The 19,852-nt window shown below is 38.1% G+C and overlaps 2 protein-coding genes and 1 non-coding gene across 3 annotated transcripts in view; 2 read left to right on the forward strand and 1 right to left on the reverse strand.

Annotated features, from left to right (window-relative positions):
• The first annotated feature begins 2,845 nt into the window (after positions 1 to 2,845).
• Positions 2,846 to 2,952, forward strand: LOC123569002 (U6 spliceosomal RNA). The gene has a single exon (XR_006692534.1). It is a non-coding gene; the product is annotated as a U6 spliceosomal RNA (small nuclear RNA).
• A 6,697-nt stretch (positions 2,953 to 9,649) lies between these two features.
• Positions 9,650 to 12,391, forward strand: OR9G4 (olfactory receptor family 9 subfamily G member 4). Its single transcript, XM_005539536.5, has one exon. The coding sequence runs from the start codon at positions 9,783 to 9,785 to the stop codon at positions 10,764 to 10,766; it is 984 nt and encodes a 327-aa protein (XP_005539593.3). The 5' UTR covers positions 9,650 to 9,782; the 3' UTR covers positions 10,767 to 12,391.
• Positions 12,187 to 19,852, reverse strand: part of LOC135967013 (olfactory receptor 9G19-like) — a 138,098-nt gene continuing 130,432 nt past the window's right edge. Inside the window, exon 2 of the mRNA XM_074013604.1 lies at positions 12,187 to 13,456. Coding sequence (XP_073869705.1) covers positions 12,515 to 13,375 — 861 coding nt within the window. The 5' untranslated portion in view covers positions 13,376 to 13,456 and the 3' untranslated portion in view covers positions 12,187 to 12,514. The remainder of the gene's footprint in view (positions 13,457 to 19,852) is intronic.

A 19,852-nucleotide genomic window follows, 5' to 3' on the forward strand; every position in this document is an offset into this window, starting at 1 on the left:
TCCCAAGCTCTTCTTGCTCTTTATTGAAATGCTCACAGCTTTCCTGGCTAGGGGAGGGAGTTCCCCAACCCCTTTCGCTTCCCAGGTGAGACGACACCCCACCCTGTTTCTGATTGCCCTCCCCGGGCTGCACCCACTGTCTAACCAGTCCCAGTGAGACGAGCCAGCTACTTCAGTTGGAAATGCAGAAATCACCCGCCTTCTGCATTGGTCTTGCTGGGAGCTGTAGACCAGAGCTGTTCCTATTCGTCCATCTTGCCCGGGAATCTAGTGCTTCTTAATTGTCAGCTTATATTTACTATTGGGGCAACTTAAGGCTGTTTAGAAAGAATGGGTATCTGAGTGAAGATTGGACATTTTAGTTTTCACGGTAGAGTGACTCACTGGGCCACTTCGATGAGGAACGCTCAAAGTCAGCATCCTAGTTCCTCTTTACACTTGCATTGAAATATATAATCAAATATAGGCAAATGTTTAAAAACTAGAGCTTTCATGTAATGAAAGGTATACCTTTCTTTAATATCAGTATTTTCAAAATGGACTCTTGAGGTGAAGCGTTTTCAGTGAGTTCAGATTTAGATATTGTTTCCATAACATTTTCAAAATATCTGTTATCTGTTGGAATATTCTAGGTTATTCTGTAATGACCAACCATCTTCCAATTTCTGAGCCTTTAGCTAATTAAGAAATACATTTATTTTCTTCCTTGAAGTACTTTCTCATTTCATGTTGGTGTATTCCGTGCGCAAACTCTTCAGGTAGTTGTACACTCCACCGTCTGGAACTTTCCTCCTCTGTTTGGGAGGAAAGAGAGTACAGGGGCTCTTCTTTGCATCTTCCCAAGAGTAACACATGCCTCTTCTGTTCAAATTGCAATGATCAAAGGAAGTTTTACGGCTGTGCCTACTTCCAATGGAGTGAGGAAAAGCAATACTTTGTAATGCTGTGATATCAAGGGGATAGGCATATCACATATTCAGTTAGCATTATGAATGATTTGTCTTCATTAATTTGTTTGGGACATATTTGCAGCTCAAGCCTTTACCTTCATGGAGAGTAACTAGAGCTATTAACTCTTCTGTGTTATTAATGTCTATAGATTCCTCAACTACTGTAAGGAAGCAATTTTGATGTAATAATGTTTTGAATTAGTGTTATCTCCATCTTAGCAGGTATATTGTCAATTTGTCTGTTCATATTATTTTCTGCTAGTTTTATCTTATTGATTCTTAAGTATAATGTTGATGATAAAATATAAAATCTGCTATTATATAAAGCATTTTTGCTTAGCTATTGATTGCATGAATTTGCAACACAGGTTTCAGAATCAATCTGATACTACCACAAAAAACTAGTAACATAACTTTTTAAAAAAATATTTTATCCTCATTTTCAACCAAAAATGTGCAAATCTTTGATGGCATAAGGTGAATGTTCTGTGGTAAGACCTGGAGTACTTTGTACCTTTCCTTCTTTTGCCAGCTGTTTCTTGCCCAGTGATATGGTTTGGCTGTGTCCCCACCCAAATCTGATATTGAATTGTAGCTCCCATAATTCCCATATGTTGTGGGAGAGACCCAGTGGGAGGTGATTGGATCATGGGGCAATTTCCCCCATACGGTTCTCATGGTAGTGAATAAGTCTCGCAAGATCTGATGGTTTTATAAGGCATTTTCCTTTTCATTTGTCTCTCATTTGCTCTCTTGCCTGCTGCCATGTAGCCTTTTGTCTTCTACCATAATTGTGAGGCCTCCCCAGTCACGTGGAACTGTGAGTCCATTAAACCTCTTTTTCTTTATAAATCACCCAGTCTCGGGTATGTCTTTATCAGCAGTGTGAAAACTAACTGATACAACCAGTAAATCATTCAGGTAAAGGAAGAAAATACCTTTTAAAAGCACAGACATATACATTGAAAATAAAGCCAATCATCTGTCTTTTCTTTGACATATGGATTTGTTTTGTAAGTTTAACATCTTAACTTTAATCACGAGTAATTATCCCATTATGGCTAGAAAAGCACTATCTAGAAATTGTCTTTGTGGCTACAGAAAATACATTTTTACGAAAACTTAGATATATAGATTCTAAAGATTATTCAGCACAGATATACATAAAGAAATTTAAAATAATTATGTGATATGTAACGTAGGAAGAATTAAAATACTAATATTGATTCTTATTTAAATCAGTAAATACAATTTCAAAACAATTAGAAAATACAAATACCCTCATACAATAATGAGGGACAGAGATAACTGATAGAATAATGAGGGACAGAGATAACTGAGGTCCTCTGGTGGCCCTCCCTCTCCTGTGCTATGGCAATTTAAAAAAGATACCTTGTATATGGAGTTTCCTTGCTTAGCATGGAACTAGACAGAATTGGAGCCACTTTATCCTGTTAGAAACAAAACACAAAATTATCAAGAAACAGCTCTCACTGGACTTATTTAGAATAGGAAACAACATTAATTCCACTTTCCCTTAAGCAGCCTCATTCCCAAGATATGGCACACTCTGGGGACAGAGTGCCTTCAATAACAACAGCAAGAAAAAAATGATGCAACTAGGTCAGGGAACTTTTATCTAATTGAAAACGAATCTGATTATGTTTTATGCTGATGTCTTCCACATTTATTTGGAATAAGATAAAGAATAAAATTATATGGCTAAAGTAAATTCTGACCCATTCTCTATGTCAAGGTAGTCATGTGAAGGGGAGGGATGAAACTTGAGACAGGGCTTAGTTCCTTTTGTTGTTGAAATAGAGGGAACCCATTAGAATGTAAGTGGAGAAATTTTAAATAATTTCTTTTCGTCGTTATTAAAGAAGGAGCAACTCGTGCTTGCTTCGGCAGCACATATACTAAAATTGGAACAATACAGAGAAGATTAGCATTGCCCCTGTGCAAGGATGACATGCAAATTCGTGAAGCATTCCATATTTTTGTACCAGCCATTGCAAAAACATGCCAAAATGTAAAGACCATCGATGCTAAGAAGAAACTGCATCAACTAACGAGCAAAATGACCAGCTAATATCACAATGATAAGATCAAGTTCACACATAACAATATTAACCTTAAATGTAAATGGACTAAATGGTCCAATTAAAAGACACAGACTGGCAAATTGGATAAAGAGTCAAGACCCATCAGTTTGCTGTATTCAGGAGACCCATCTCACATGCAGAGACACACACAGGCTCAAAATAAAGGGATGGAGGAAGATCTACCAAGCAAATAGAAAACAAAAAAAAGCAGGGGTTGCAATCCTAGTCTCCGATAAAACAGACTTTAAACCATCAAAGATTAAAAGAGACAAAGAAAGCCATTACATAATGGTAAAGGGATCAATTCAACAGAAAGAGCTAACTATCCTAAATATATATGCACCCAATACAGGAGTACCCAGATTCATAAAGCAAGTCCTTTTGAGACTTACAAAGAGACTTAGACTCCCATACAATAATAACGGGAGACTTCAACACCCCACTGTCAACATTAGACAGATCAACGACACGGAAAGTTAATAAGGATATCCAGGAACTGAACTCAACTCTGCAGCAAGCAGACCTAATAGACATCTACAGAACTCTCCACCCCAAATCAACAGAATATACATTCTTCTCAGCACCACATCACACTTATTTCAAAATTGACCGCATAGTTGGAAGTAAAGCACTCCTCAGCAAATGTAAAAGAACAGAAATTATAACAAACTGTCTCTCAGACCACAGTGCAATCAAACTAGAACTCAGGACTAAGAAACTCAATCAAAACCGCTCAACTACATGGAAACTGAACAACCTGCTCCTGAATGACGACTGGGTACATAATGAAATGAAGGCAGAAATAAAGATTTTCTTTGAAACCAATGAGAACAAAGATACAAAATACCAGAATCTCTGGGACACATTTAAAGCAGTGTGTAGAGGGAAATTTATAGCACTAAATGCCCACAAGAGAAAGCAGGAAAGATCTAAAATTGACACTCTAACATCGCAATTAAAAGAACTAGAGAAGCAAGAGCAAACACATTCAAAAGCTAGCAGAAGGCAAGAAATAACTAAGATCAGAGCAGAACTGAAGGAGATAGAGACACAAAAAACCCTCCAAAAAATCAATGAATCCAGGAGCTGGTTTTTCAAAAAGATCAACAAAATTGATAGACCGCTAGCAAGACTAATAAAGAAGAAAAGAGAGAAGGATCAAATAGATGCAATAAAAAATGATAAAGGGGATATCACCACCGACCCCACAGAAATACAAACTACCATCAGAGAATACTGTAAACACCTCTACGCAAATAAACTAGAAAACCTAGAAGAAATGGATAATTTCCTGGACACTTACAGTCTCCCAAGACTAAACCAGGAAGAATTTGAATCCCTGAATAGACCAATAGCAGGTTCTGAAATTGAGGCAATAATTAATAGCCTACCAACCAAAAAAAGTCCAGGACCAGATGGGTTCACAGCTGAATTCTACCAGAGGTACTAGGAGGAGTTGGTACCATTCCTTCTGAAACTATTCCAATCAATAGAAAAAGAGGGAATCCTTTCTAACTCACTTTATGAGGCCAACATCATCCTGATACCAAAGCCTAGAAGAGACACAACAAAAAAAGAGAATTTTAGACCAATATTCCTGATGAACATCGATGCAAAAATCCTCAATAAAATACTGGCAAACCGAATCCAGCAGCACATTAAAAAGCTTATCCACCATGATCAAGTGGGCCTCATCCCTGGGATACAAGGCTGGTTCAACATACACCAATCAATAAACGTAATCCAGCATATAAACAGAACCAAAGACAAACACCACATGATTATCTCAATAGATGCAGAAAAGGCCTTTGACAAAATTCAACAGCCCTTCATGCTAAAAACTCAATAAATTCGGTATTGACGGAACGTATCTCAAAATAATAAGAGCTATTTATGACAAACCCACAGCCAATATCATACTGAATGGATAAAAACTGAACAAAAGTATTCTATTATGAGTTAGATCCATTAAGAGAGTCAACGTTTAATGACATACTACTCATTTCATCATATGCTAATTTATTTAACATCCCCAAACTCCAGATGAACTCTAATTGAGTCTTTGGAGACAGAAGTACGGATTTCTGTGCTGGTGTGAGGGAGGTGTCTCAAAGGGCTGTTGAGGAAATACATACATTGAGTGCAACGAGGACACATTACACACCAGAAGAGAGGGAAAGGTGTCACTTCCAAGAGCTGGTCTTCCAAACCAAGGGTAAGCACCTGGGATCAGGGGCAACTAGGAAGTCTGGCCGCTCTCTGACCTCAGCTGCAAATGAGAAGGGGGATACAGAATCTGGCATGACTGTCAAAGGATTTACTGCTGCACCACACATGCACACAGGTGCACGTGCAGACTCCCTAGTACATCAAATTCCATTCAGTGATACATCCTGCTCTCACCTAGAATTTGAAACTCAGTCTTATATCTATGCTGGACCATCATATATTCACTTACACGGTGAAGAAATCAAGAGAGCAAAAAAAATGTGACTTGCTTTTCTGACTCCAGTGATTGTGCTACTCTAAACTACTAGTGTATGGCATTTTCACTTCTTGGTAGTAATTTTCAGGTGCCAGGAAGGCACATTCCTACCAAAGAGTTTTTCTTGCTCCAGTGAAGGGAGCAGAGACCTGGGCTGCTGCAGGGGAAGGTACATCTTGATAGGCCATTCTATAGGAGATTCTTTAGCATGATTGGATTAGATATTTTCTGTGCCTTTTATTTCACATTCACAGATAATTGGTAACTTGTTTCAAATTCAAGATGGACTTGAGGTCTTGGAAGTGAGCCTTCTCTTTCATTTACTCTTCTTTCTTATTTTGATACAGTACACTGTGCTGGGAAAGTCCACTTGAGGATAGATCTTGTTCTGAATATTTTGAACCAGGTTAGAAATAGACAGTAGTGGCTGGGCATGGTGGTTCAAGCCTGTGATCTTAGCACTTTGGGAGGCCGAGGAGGGCAGATCACGGAGGTGAGGAGTTCAAGAGCAGCCTGGCCAACATAGTGAAACCCTGTCTCTACTAAAAATACAAAATATTAGCTAGGCATGGTGGTGGGTGTCTGTAATCCCAGCTACTTGGGAGGCTGAGGCAGGAGAATCACATGAACCCGGGAGGCGGAGGTTGCAGTGAGCGGAGACTGTGCCACTGTACTCCAGCCTGAGTGACAGTATCTCTGTCTCAAAGAAAAAAAAAAAGAAATACACAGTACTTTATTAAACCAGCTTCAAGATATGATGGTAATTAACCAATTACTCACTCTAGAAATATTTACTGAGTGTCAATTCATTAATAGGAGCTGTTCCTCATGCTGGGATATAGCAATAAACAAGACAGAGGAATATTTTGCCCTATAGATGTTGCATTCTGGTGAGGAGAAGCAGGCAACAGATTTAATAAACAGGAGTTAGAGGATGACAACAGATGAGGGGGATAACACAGTAGAATCGGAGTAGAGTAATAAGGATAAAGATTGTTGGAGGGAAAGGGGCATGGAATTTAAAAGGAGTGGTTAGCATGTACCTTTGTCAGAAAATGACATTTGAAAGGAACTTAAAGAAGATGAATGAATGATCCATGCTAACATCTGGAGAATAGTGTTCCAGGCAGAGGGAACAGACAGTCAAAAATCTTTGATGCTGGGACAGAGACGGCACATTTGAGAAAAAGTGAGAAAGCCATCAAGACTGGGGCAGAAGGAAGGAGGAGGTCAGTGAGGTGACTGTTAGGAGATAAGGTTCTTTAGGTAAGGGAGAGACAGATTATGGGTTTTAACTTCAAATAAATTGGGAGCCTTTACAGGGTTTTAAAAACAGAAGCAAGTTATTTATGTGTTTAATGGCCTACTCTGGCTGTTGTATTGAAAATATACCACAGGGAACAAGGGTGCAGATGAGTTAGAAGGTGGTGGCACTATTTTTGACAGTAGATCATAGTGGTTTGAACAAGAGTGGTAGCAGTGGAAGTGGGGAGAAGTGGTCAGATTCAGGATACATTTTGAAGGCAGGAAAATCACAACTTTCTGAAAGATGGAAAAGTAGGTAAGAAAGAAACAGGGTAGATTGATTCCAAATTTTTGACTTCAGATACTGGAAGAGTGGAATCTTATTAACCAATATGGGGAATGAACAAATCAATTTTTGGAACTGAAGATTAGGAATTCAACTTTAAACATAGTTGTTTTTAAATATCTATTACTATTCTCTTATTACAGCATATTAGCACCTGAGCAAACTTAGTAATCTTCCAGTAGCAGATTTTTAAAATCTGAAATCATAACCAGCAAATTAATAGGTTTTTGGAAATTTGTGAACCCATTAAAATTTTGCATGTTTTTACATATGTACATATTCATATTTGAGAATTATCATTGCTAAGTTTATCAAGTTCTCAAAGAGGTTCATGAGTCCAAAAATTTAAGAACATTAATTATTTGCAGATAAAGAAATTAAGAAATGCAGTGTTTAGAAAATATGCACAACTTCATAGGACTGTATTTTAAGGACACAAGAACATGTATGCAAATCTTGAGATGAAAAGAAGGGTGCAGTCGTCTTCAGCAAATTTAATTTCTCACTTCAACCAAGACAGTGGTAATATCCTGTATATCCCAAGATATGTGTGTATATAAGGACTGTTAATCTGCTCTGCCACACTGTATTGCAATAAGTGAGGCTATCTATTGTCTCATGAAAGTTTTTCTTTTTTTTTCTTTTTTTTTGTTTTGAGACAGAGCATCTCTCTGTCACCCATGCTGGAGTGCAATGGTACAATCTCAGCTCACTGCAACCTCTGCCTCTTGGGTTCAAGCGATTCTCCTGCCTCAGCCTCCTGAGTAGCTGGGATTACACCCGTGTACCACCATGCCTGGCTAATTTTTAGTAGATACATGATTTTGCTGTGTTGGTCAGGCTGCTCCTGAACTCCTGGCCTCAACAGATATGCCTGCCTCAGCCTCCCAAAGTGCTGGGATTTACAGGTGTGAGCCACCGCGCCTGGCCCATGATAATTTCTATAAGAGATTTTACCAAATTGGAATCATAGAAGTTTGGCGCTGGGAATAGGATCAACCAAAATTTTCAGATGGGTGAATTGTGTTCCTGGGATGCAGAATTACTTTCCTAAGTTATACAGGTGATTAGTGTCAGGGATATGTACCAAATATTGGAACCCGCAGTCCTAAACCCTGTAACTCCTTTGTCTAATTACATGGGAGTAGTTGACAAAAATGTTAAATTCTAGGATTTTAGCAAGATTCTGAATGATACCACCATTCTGGCTGAAATTGCTTATTTGTAGAAACTTGGCCTTATTTATTTATGTTTTACAAGCTCAGAGTTTATAATTAAGTCAGATAATTACCCTCCCACTCAGAATAATGGTAGTTAAAAATTTGTAGATTGATTTTCTGTCCAGAAAATGGGCTGTTTTCTTAACATTGATGTTTTCTTACCTTTTTCTAGGTAAAAACCTGTAGGTTAGGAATTGTTACAATACTTCTCCAAGATTACAGAACCACCAAGTAAGAAGATCTGGTTTTGAACTCAGACACCATATCACTTGGGCAATTCTACCTATGCCAGGCCTGTCTTTTCTCACCTGGGCTTGCTCATGTCTGTGGGTAGCTCTTAGCATCACTGTAGACTGGATCATATAGAAGGGCCCCACTTGCATGTTTGGGGGACAGCTTGCAGTTAGCTGGGGTGACAGAGTGAGCACAGCCAGATGTCTTATCCAGCAAACTAACCCAGGCTTATTTACATGGTGGTGGTAGGTAGGATTCTAAAAGTGAGAAGAGAAACATAAAAAGCCTCTTGAAATCCAGGCTTTGAATCCACATGGAGCTGTCTATCTTTCAATCTATTGGCCAAAGCAAACCACCAAGCCATCCAAGACTCAAGGGGTTAAGTATAAGAATTAGAATAGTAACTGGTACATGGTCAAAATGTATTTGTATTTGTAATATAAATAGCAGCTTTAATAATCTAATACTTAATGTAAATACTTGACACATAAGAAGTTTTCAATAACTTATGGAAAGATAGTGAAATTTTTTGAGTGCCCACTAATGGACCCATTATTGGGCTATGTTATTTTTATGTATGTTTTCTTTATTCAATCAGACAGTCTGTCAAGAAGTTATTAGTCAGCCAGGTACGATGGCTCATGCCTGTAATCCCAGCACTTTGGGAGGCTGAGGTAGGTGGATCACCTGAGGTCAGCAATTTGAGACCAGCCTGGCCAACATGGTGAAACGCTGTCTCTACTGAAAATAAAAAAATTAGTCGGGTATGGTGGTGGGCGCCCGTAATCCCAACTACTCAGGAGGCTGAGGCAGGAGAATTGCTTAAACCCAGGAGGCAGAGGTTGTAGTGAATGGAGATCATGCCACTGCACTCTAGCCTGGGTGACAGAGTGAGATTCTGTCTCAAAAAAGAAGAAGAAGAAGAAGAAGTAATTAGTTATCTTTGTGAGTTTCATTTTTTCATGTTTTGTGAGTATATGGGACTTGCCCTGCATAAAATAGTTAATAAGCAAAATTCCTAATTTTCAAATTATTTTTGACTCCAATTCCAGTAATTTTTCCAAATCATGGACTGAAGTCCTATAATTCTAGATAGTAAGGGAGAAAAATGTACAAGCTTCTTAGTAATTGTTGCTTTGTAAATTAGTAATAATTGATACCCTTGTTAACTTGTGTCAATATAAAAATCACTAAGTGATGCTTTTCCCCTCTCATGATAGTCAGGCTTTCACCTCTGTGGACATGGACGTGGGAAATCGCACCATCCTGACTGAATTCATCTTGTTGGGTTTCTCAGCAGACCCCCAGTGGCAGCCGATTCTATTTGGAATGTTTCTGATGCTCTATTTGATAACTTTATCGGGAAACATGACCTTGGTTGTCTTAATCCGAATTGATTCCCACTTGCATACGCCTATGTACTTTTTCATTGGCAATCTGTCTTTTTTGGATTTCTGGTATACCTCTGTGTATACCCCCAAAATCCTGACCAGTTGTGTCTCAGAAGATAAGCGCATTTCCTTGGCTGGATGTGGGGCTCAGCTGTTTTTTTCCTGTGTTGTAGCCTACACTGAATGCTATCTCCTGGCAGCCATGGCTTATGACCGCCATGCAGCAATTTGTAACCCATTGCTTTACTCAGGTACCATGTCCACTGCCCTCTGTACTGGGCTTGTTGCTGGCTCCTACATAGGAGGATTTTTGAATGCCATAGCCCATACTGCCAATACATTCCGCTTGCGTTTTTGTGGTAAAAATATCATTGACCACTTTTTCTGTGATGCACCACCATTGGTAAAAATGTCCTGTACAGACACCAGGGTCTATGAAAAAGTTCTCCTTGGTGTGGTGGGCTTCACAGTCCTCTCCAGCATTCTTGCTATCCTGATTTCCTATGTTAACATCCTCTCGGCTATCCTGAGAATCCACTCAGCTTCAGGAAGACGCAAGGCATTCTCCACCTGTGCTTCCCACCTCATCTCAGTCATGCTCTTCTATGGATCATTGTTGTTTATGTATTCAAGGCCTAGTTCCACCTACTCCCTAGAGAGGGACAAAGTAGCTGCTCTCTTCTACACTGTGATCAACCCACTGCTCAACCCTCTCATCTATAGCCTGAGAAACAAAGATATCAAAGAGGCCTTCAGGAAAGCAATACAGACTATACGACCACAAACGTGAAGGTTATTCTCTTTGCAAATGCTGTTATTGAATTTTCCAGATTATTGGCTTATAAATATGTTCGTTTGCATTTCTGTAGTTCATTTAAATTCAATAAGTCATATTTAAGACATTAAAAGATTGACCACATGAGTCTTTAATTGTTATTAGTTTGTTGTGATGTAAGCAAAACAAAGCAATATTTAAAACTTATAGTATTGGGTTGTTTGACATTCTGCAATACGGTATTTTGCCTCGGCAGTATTCAATCTTTCATAGATTTCATTGTGTTTGCTGCCTTTGGGAGATCTTGGGGAACAAAAGAAATTATGTGGTTTAATGAGTATAGTTTGACTTTGAAGCTTGGTAAGCAATCTTTACTAGGTGACAAGAATATCTTAAAGGGTGAGATTTCTGGAAATATGCTCAAGATTTTACAAATATTTATTTTAAGAAAATCATTTCCTCAAAATTTCTTCAGAAAGCTCTAATTGAGCATAGAGGAAGTATCTTTGTAAACCTCATGCCTTCTACGTAAAGAGAATATTAGGAAGACGTTTAAGAGTTGTTCAGGTTACAAACAACAATGACAACAGCAAAACTATCTCTACATTAATGAATAAATATGTGTCTTTAGAATTGCATATCATCCTAAAAGAGTGTTCTCTCTTACAAGGAGTGAGTACTCCATAGTACTCTCTCTCAGATCACACAGCGATCTAACAACATCAAACAAAATGAAACAAATGAACAACAGTAACCACCGCTCCCTAGTTACCTTTCTTTTTCCTTTGTCCTGACCAAAAGACATAAGCTGCATGTTTGCCCCTGGCCTGAACCCAGCCTGGGCCTTGAACATTCCTAAGAACTGATAAACTTGTTGAGGTCGATGCCTGAAATCCTGAAAAATCAAACGTGTTGCTAACCACGTGGAAATGAGGCTTGGCCTTGAGCCCAGTTCCCTAAACCCTGATATAAACTCCGTAACCGAACCCCCTTGTGATGGCAGGTTGAGTTGATATTTCACTCAGTAGCCTTTAGAAGACGGCAAGTTAAGGATTATTGGTTACAGTTTTCAAATCAGAAGCTTGCGGCTCAGAGGTTAGCACTTTGTTAATGAAAGGTTATAGCATTTGCTGGAATGAGCACATTTACAAAATTAATTAAAATTTAAAAATTTGGGACATATAGTTGTAGCCATTTCATTCGTCTTTGCTGTGACATTTCTCATCTTTCTCTTCGGCTGCATTTATTTTCCAACACATCCTGCCTCTTTCCATCAAAATAATCATAACATTCTTATTCCTCTATCACAAAGGAAGCTGTTTGTGTACTTAACTATAAGGATTTTGGGTGTATCCCACAAATATCAATGATCCATATTATGATTTCTTTTCATCTCCATAATACTCACTATGTAGGAAAAATAATTGGGTCAGTCTTAGGGGAAACAACAAAGTAAAATTTAGTTTTACTTTAGGATGTCAGAAGTATTACTCTTCCATTTTGCATTAATCGGAGATATTGAATTTTAAAAACTGTATCAATATTCAATTGAACCTACCATTCTGTAGTATATATTATAGTCTGATATCAAAACCATAAAAAACACACAAGCAAACAAACAAAAATACAAAGAAACAAAATTTTTCCCGTTGAATTTTGTTCAATGGTAAAAAAGAAATAAAAATCTAGTTCTGTAACCTCTCTGAGCGGTTGGTTATCACTTAGCACTGATTTGGGAACTTTATGTCAATTCAGACTTTGGATTATGCTGACTTGAAGAATTTTTTCAGAGCTTCTTTCACGTCTTTATTCCTCAGACTGTAGATCATAGGGTTCAACATGGGGAACAGCACAGTATAAAAGGTAGAAACAATTTTGTCCCTCTCAAGGGAGTAGCTGGAACTTGGCCGAGAGTAGATGTAGAGAATGGAGCCATAGTATAAGGTAACAGAGATCAGGTGGGAGGAGCATGTGGAGAAGGCTTTGAGGCGGCCCTGGGTGGAGCGGATCCTCAGGATGGTGGCGATGATGGAGAGGTAAGAGGCCAGGATGAGCACAGTAGGGGAGATGACATTGGAGGCCAGCAGGAAGTGCAGTACAGCCTGGTAGCTCTCTCTCACCCTGCATGCCAGCTTCACCAGGGATGGGACATCACAGAAAAAGTCATCAATGACATTGTCACCACAAAAATCCAGTGTGAACGTGTTGCTGGTTAATATTATCGCATTGACAAAACCTCCAGTATAGGAATATAAAACCAAACAGATGCACAATCTCCCTGGCATAGCCTGAGCATAAAGCAGGGGCTTGGAGATGGCCACATAGCGGTCATAAGCCATGGCAGCCAGCAGGTAGCACTCACTATAGGCCAGTCCGGCAGAGAAGAAGAACTGACACAGGCAGCCAGCAAAAGAGATGCTTTTGTCTTCAGAGATGCAGATCACTAGGATCTTTGGGGTGTAGACAGAGGAATACCAGAGATCTAGAAATGACAGATTTCCAGTGAAAAAATACATGGGTGTGTGGAGGCGGGAGTCATTACAGATCAACATGATGAAGGTGCTATTTCCTACCACAGTCAGAGGGTACACGCCCAGGAACACCACAAACAGGCCCAGCTGCATCCATGGATCTGTGGTGAAGCCCAGCAGGATGAACTCAGTCACTGTGTGATTGCTCCTCTGCGTGGCTTACGGATACCGCACCTACAAATAGAGTAGAAGAGAGTTTAATTGCCTCAACCAACACCAAATGACAGCATTTTCTATACTAAGCACCTGCAATAATATAATCAACACTAAGCAGGAATTTTGGCTGCCTTGGGCAGGTGATGGAAGTTTTCTGAGCTTCAATATAGTTATTGTAGTAAAATGCATTTAATAACAGAAAAGCCTTCATGCTATTGAGAGGTTTATTAATTTTTTCTTGAAAAACAAAATACTTGTTGAGCCCTATCTGCTGTTCCAGACAGTGGGATATAGCAGCGAAGATGATAGGGCTGACTCCTATCCTACTGAGCTTTTATTCTAGAAGGGAGAGATACATAAAAAACAAATAAGTACAGTGTCAATTAATGTTAAATGCTAATAAGAAAATAAAACTAGATGATGGGATAAAAACCAACTAGGAAAGAGCTCGTCTAATTTAGACACTGAGAGAAAAAAAAATTCTTTTCCTGTTCCCAGCAATGGATGGACAAATTGTTCAGAGCCTATGAAAACTGAAACCTAAATACTATGGTTTAGAGGGTGATAACAATGTATTTTTCCACAATCACAGAAAAAATTATCTGCTTAGTTACTCCGCAGGAGTCTTTGGTACATTTATCATGAATTCCAGGGAAGGAATTCAGTTGAGAATTAGGGTGAAGCTTGGGTAAAGACCAATGAGTTTATCTGTTTCCGCCAAGTAAAAAAATGTGTGATTTCTTTATGGGTATTTGGGGTATAAAATGTTGAGACTCAGCATTACTTGTCAGTCTCTATAAGCAGCCCTGGACATGGTTCTTAAAAGGACAGTTATCCCAAGTTGATATTGTCTAGAGCAATAGTTCTGAATGCCATAATATTAGAAAAACCTTGTCAAACAAACATTTAGAAATGCTTCCTTTAGATTCTTGAAATAATATGTATAATTGATGTAACCTAAGTATAAACCTGTATGTATGTGTATGCAAACTATCCTAAGTCTAATGTAAATAGATGTAAAAGAAAAATAATTCACAATAGAAATAATGAAATAATTATAATATAGGTTGTGTTATAAAATAATTTGAATTTCAATACATAAATGCTGGATCACTTAGTGAGATATAAATAGTAAAATCGACACATGTAGAATCATCATTAATGTGTTGGTGACTCAAATATCAGGAGTCACGTTGATATTGGTGATATTTTCCTGATAAGTTCATCAAGTCTTGACAAAGTTCCAAAAAAAATAAACCACAATCTTTCCTTGGTTTTATTAAATTGTTATATAGGAGGACCTTGCAAAATATAAGTTTTCTTTGTCTGTAGAGCAGAGTAGATTTCAAACTGATGTAATTATAACAATATTTTCTAATGCACAAATATGCATTGGGAGTCTGGGTGTAGGGAATGGAACATTTTTCTTTGCATAGGGCTGTCCCTATGCATGCAGGATGTGTTCATACTTGTCTACTACATACTAAACATCCAGTAGTCCTCTTATCTTTGTGATAATAATAAATCCAACCACACACTTAAGAAATGCCCATCAATGATAGACTGGATAAAGAAAATGTGACACATATACACCATGGAATACTATGCATCCATAAAAAAGAATGAGTTCGTGTTCTTTGCAGGGACATGGATGAAGCTCGAAGCCATCATTGTCAGTAAACTAACACAGGAACAGAAAACCAAACACCACATGTTCTCACTCATAAGTGGGAGTTGAACAATGAGAACACATGGACACAGGAAGGGGAATATCACACGCTGGGGCCTATTGGGGGCTGGAGGGCAAGAGGAGGGAGAGCACTAGAACAAATACCTAATGCATGCAGGGCTTAAAACCTAGATGATGGGTTGATAGGTGCAGAAAACCACCACGGCACACGTATTCCTAGGTAAGACAAATCCGCACGTTCTGCACATGTATCTCAGAACTTAAAGTAAAATAAAGAAAAAAAGAAAAGAAAAAGAAAACCCAGCAGCTATGAGCACACACAAAGCACAAGTTTTGGTAGCTAAATACCATTTTTCCACTGAAGGGATCCCAGAACTCCTTAAACCTCCCAAGTTTTGGTCAAGGATTGCATAAGATGAGTCTGGGACATCTTGTGGCAGAAACTAAGAAAATATTCAAAGATTATAGGGACATGTTAAAACGACCCAGAGGCTAGTTTGAAGAAGTTTCCCATGGATGCATTTTAGACAATTTCATATTAAAAGTATAATTACCATAATTGAATAAAACATATTGAATATAAAATAAAAAAAGAAACACTCTTTAAAGGATGTTTTCATTTATTGAGACTCCACTCCTCCAAAACTTTGCATTTTACTTTGTGAAGCTTCATAGGCTTTTCTAGCAACTGTGTAAAGAAATACAAAATAACTGGAAAATGTTCCTAAGTGATCAAATTACCTGTGGCAGTACGGCTCTCCATTTACTTTTTTTACTGGGTCACTGGGGTAAAGTGGAGATAGAAGCCCACAGGATAGAGCAAGGATTTTTGTTTCTTTTGCATGTTACATATCCCCACTGCCTAGAATAGTACCTGGCATATAATAGATATACAATAAATATTTATGGAATAAACAAATGGGTAACCCTGACTCAGAAGAGAAACAAGTCAAGAGAATTGATGTTCTGGGTGTCCTCTAATGATGTCATTATACCCTAAAACCACTACAGAATTGTTTGATATTCCACATGCATTTCCTGGCACCAGTAATCCCAGGTCATTTGTGTTTTTTGCAGACAAGTGCAGGGACAAAGAAATCAGTCCACAATATAGCCAGCCTAAACAAATATTTGTTTTCCCAAATGGCGTGTCTGTGAAGAAATTGTTTTTCATCTGAGCAACAGATTGCCTGTCATTATGTGTCATGACGTTTAGGAAGCATGCCTAAGAAATCAGAGCTGACTGCTCACACTAGAGACAGATGGGATATCCTCGAAAAAGCATTTGTCTTTCAACAACTGAGAAAGATTCAAGTTCTTCATCACTAGTCAACAATGTAAAGCCTCAATTTCTTCATATGTAAGATAGGGATAATTCATCTCTTCTTAGGGTTGTTGTAAAGGTGTTTACTCAAGTAAGGACCACATACAGTGACTAGCATGTCATAAACACTCAAGTAACAAATGGTTCTCAAATTCTTTGCACCTAAGACTGCCCTAGTATTTCTAACTTAGGAAGTTGCAGGCGAGCCCCCAGGAAACTGCAGGCGAGCCCTCAGGAAACTGCTTTCATTAAAGCAGCCCAAGTGCTTGTAATGTGGGTTGCCTGTTGGGGGGTCATGTTGAGAAACACTAAAATGAATATCAGTTGTATTTATAAAAGTTTCCAGAATCAAAATGAAGTTACTAGTGTTAAATAAAAACAAGTGACAAATATGGCTGGGCATGGTGATTCATGCTTTTAATCCCAGAAGTTTGGGAGGCTGAGTTGGGAGGGTCTCTGGAGCCCAGGAGTTCAAAAAGTGTGGGCAACACAGTGGGACTATGTTTCTATAATACATACATACATACATACATACATACATAAAAATAATTTAAAAAGCGACAAAAAGAGCCAGAGAAGGCAATTATGAGAGGTTTCTCATGCTTGTATGCCTGATAAAACTATCACAAAGACTGCAAAAACCACACTCTTGCACAAAGATCATCACAACTTTACACAAAAAGAGTACTTCTGCAAGGACATCTGCCCAGAAACTGCCCGTCCAACTAGGCATTGACCAGGCCACGCACCGCCTGCCACTGCTGGGTGCTGGAGAATCTGGTAAAAGCACCATTGTGAAGCAGATGAGGATCCTACATGTTAATAGGTTTAATGGAGAGGGCGCTGAAGAGGACCCGCAGGCTGCAAGGAGCAACAGAGATGGAATATATTACCCCCAGATGATGGCTACAGTTGCTCATCTTCCCGGCTATGTCCTATCACAATTCACATGCTGGAATTGCTCCGTGTTAGGAACTTCTAATAAGAACACTATTCTGTTGTCTGGAAGGGATGGGGGATGGGGCCCCTACTACCTGACCTTGAACTATGATTGAAAAAAATAACCAAAAATGGCCTGAAATACTTAATTGGTAAAAATGTAGTATGACAACTATCCAAAAAGGCATCTATATAAGAAATGACTAATTGACAACCTACGGTACCAAAAGTTGGCATTTGAGCAAAATATGGCAAGTCCTTAGTAAGCAACCTAGTGTGTGAAACCCTTGAACCCTACTAATACCTGTCTGCATATCTCTCTGTGACTCTGTTCTGCAAGTAAATATAAGTATTAACATTTGTGATAAATAAAAATTCTCTGCATGTTTCAGCAAAACCAACAAACAACAAAACAACAACAAAACAGGCATCACCCTTGTCATCAATCTTTGTAGCCAAAGATTATTATTCCAAAATAATCACACAATTCTCATTAAAAAAAAAAATCTTTGTCTTCCATTACCTCCCCGAATATGCATATAGTTGACTGTGGCATTTGTATTCCCATGGCAACACTGTATTGTCAAATAAACCTATTTTTCTTTTAGATAGCCTCTCTGTGTTTGTTATTTAGGTTGACACATATGGTGTCAGAAATAGAACCTGAAAAAGATAATGATCCAAAGAAACTGGTGATTCTTGAACTGATAGCGGTGCTCACTTGAGCCCTTTGTGCTTTCCTCCACTTCCTTGGCTCACCTTTCTGCCCTGACGAGTCTTCTCTTAGGCTGAGCCTGCCTCTTTTAGTATAGGCTTTTGTATATTAGTCAGGATCTGTTTTTTTTTTTTTTTTTTTTATAAAGTCACCTAATAAGGGACTATACATCCCTCCTGGGGTGATAAAAGACTTCATCTTTTGTGGTAAATCTTTTCTGGTGTAAAGACATGTGTCTTTCTGGATTGAGTACTCTGTTTCTACAGAATTTGCATTCTATCTAGGAGGCATGTCTTTTGTAGAGAATTCACTTTTGGTCTCTGTGCCTAGTTTAATATTTTGTTTGATCTTTATGCCGAGGTTGAAATTTTTATGAACACTCTTATCTTGGTTTCTTTTGATTTGGTTTGATTCTTTCCCGTTGATTTTTAAAAAAATTATTCTGAAAGCAAAAATATATTCTAAATGGTGGGTGCAGAAAGGCTAATTAAAAGCCATTAGTGCAATTGCTACCATCTAAAACACTGATCTCAACTACTGACATTTCCTGATAAGAATGATAGTATTTTCTTTGCTCTCAAGAGGTGACTAAGAAACAGAATGGGTTTTTTAAAACATAAAGGCATGACAAGTTTTTGGGATTCCAGCTAGCCACATTTTATGGTCCATGCTTATGCATATTTTAAAATTGACAAGCAATGTTACATCAAGAAAAATTCAGAGCTCAAATGTTCATTATTTAAACTCTTTTTAAAGACCTGCAACTATCATGCTAACATGTAGAGACTTCTAAGTTCTCTCTCTTTCTTGTTTTTTCTTACTGCCTACTTTGAATCTGCTGACTTTTCTACTGGGGATGACATAAAACTCGCTGCTTACGGCATTCTAGTCAAGATTCTTTTAAAAGTATTAAAGTGCTTTTAAATTAATAGTTTCACAAATTACAAGAGCTCCATGGTAACCAACAACCTAGACACCATTAGAAAATGTAAATTTAGGTTTACCTGACTAAAATTTGTTTATGGTGATGAAATAACTTATTGAAAAATTAATAATCTATAAAAAGAACTAGGTAAATATATATAAATATTAGGATCTCAGGTCTAACAGGTCAAAATCTTTAACTCAAAACAATATAAGTCATCTCTGTCTGGCATAAAAAAATTTGCTTTTTCTGCCACACAAAGACCAACCCCCAAGTCCCTGCCAAAAACACAACACATCCTGCTAAAATTCTTTCTTGCCTGCATTTGTTAATCAAACAAAACAGACCTGCAAAAAAAAAAAAAAAGTTAGATTTGTTACTAGTTCACCACTGTTTGGAGATTTTGTTTTTCTAATACAATTCAACCAGTCCTAGCTAAAATGTAAACAATTGAAAATTTAAATCTAAACTCACTTGAGACAGAATAAACAAAATAGAAATGTTAAAGAGGCTAAGAAAAACAGACAAACAAACAAACAATAAAATCCAAGCTACTATATAAATTGCTTCACCCAAAATTTTGATCTGCAGCCTTCATTAGATTACCTATTGATGGTTATCACATTTTTGTGTCTGCATATATGTGTTTAGGTGTGTATATGTGTATGAACATGTATTATGTTGCATGTTGTTTCTACATGGTAAAATCTGGCAAAAAATTTTGTATTTTTGTATTTTTTTGAGATGGAGTCTTACTGTCACCCAGACTGGACTGCAGTGGCACTATCTCGGCTCACTGCAACCTCTGCCTCCCGGGTTCA

The sequence above is a fragment of the Macaca fascicularis genome, chromosome 14 (genome assembly GCF_037993035.2).
Source record: "Macaca fascicularis isolate 582-1 chromosome 14, T2T-MFA8v1.1".
NCBI classification, from domain to species: Eukaryota; Metazoa; Chordata; class Mammalia; order Primates; family Cercopithecidae; genus Macaca; species Macaca fascicularis.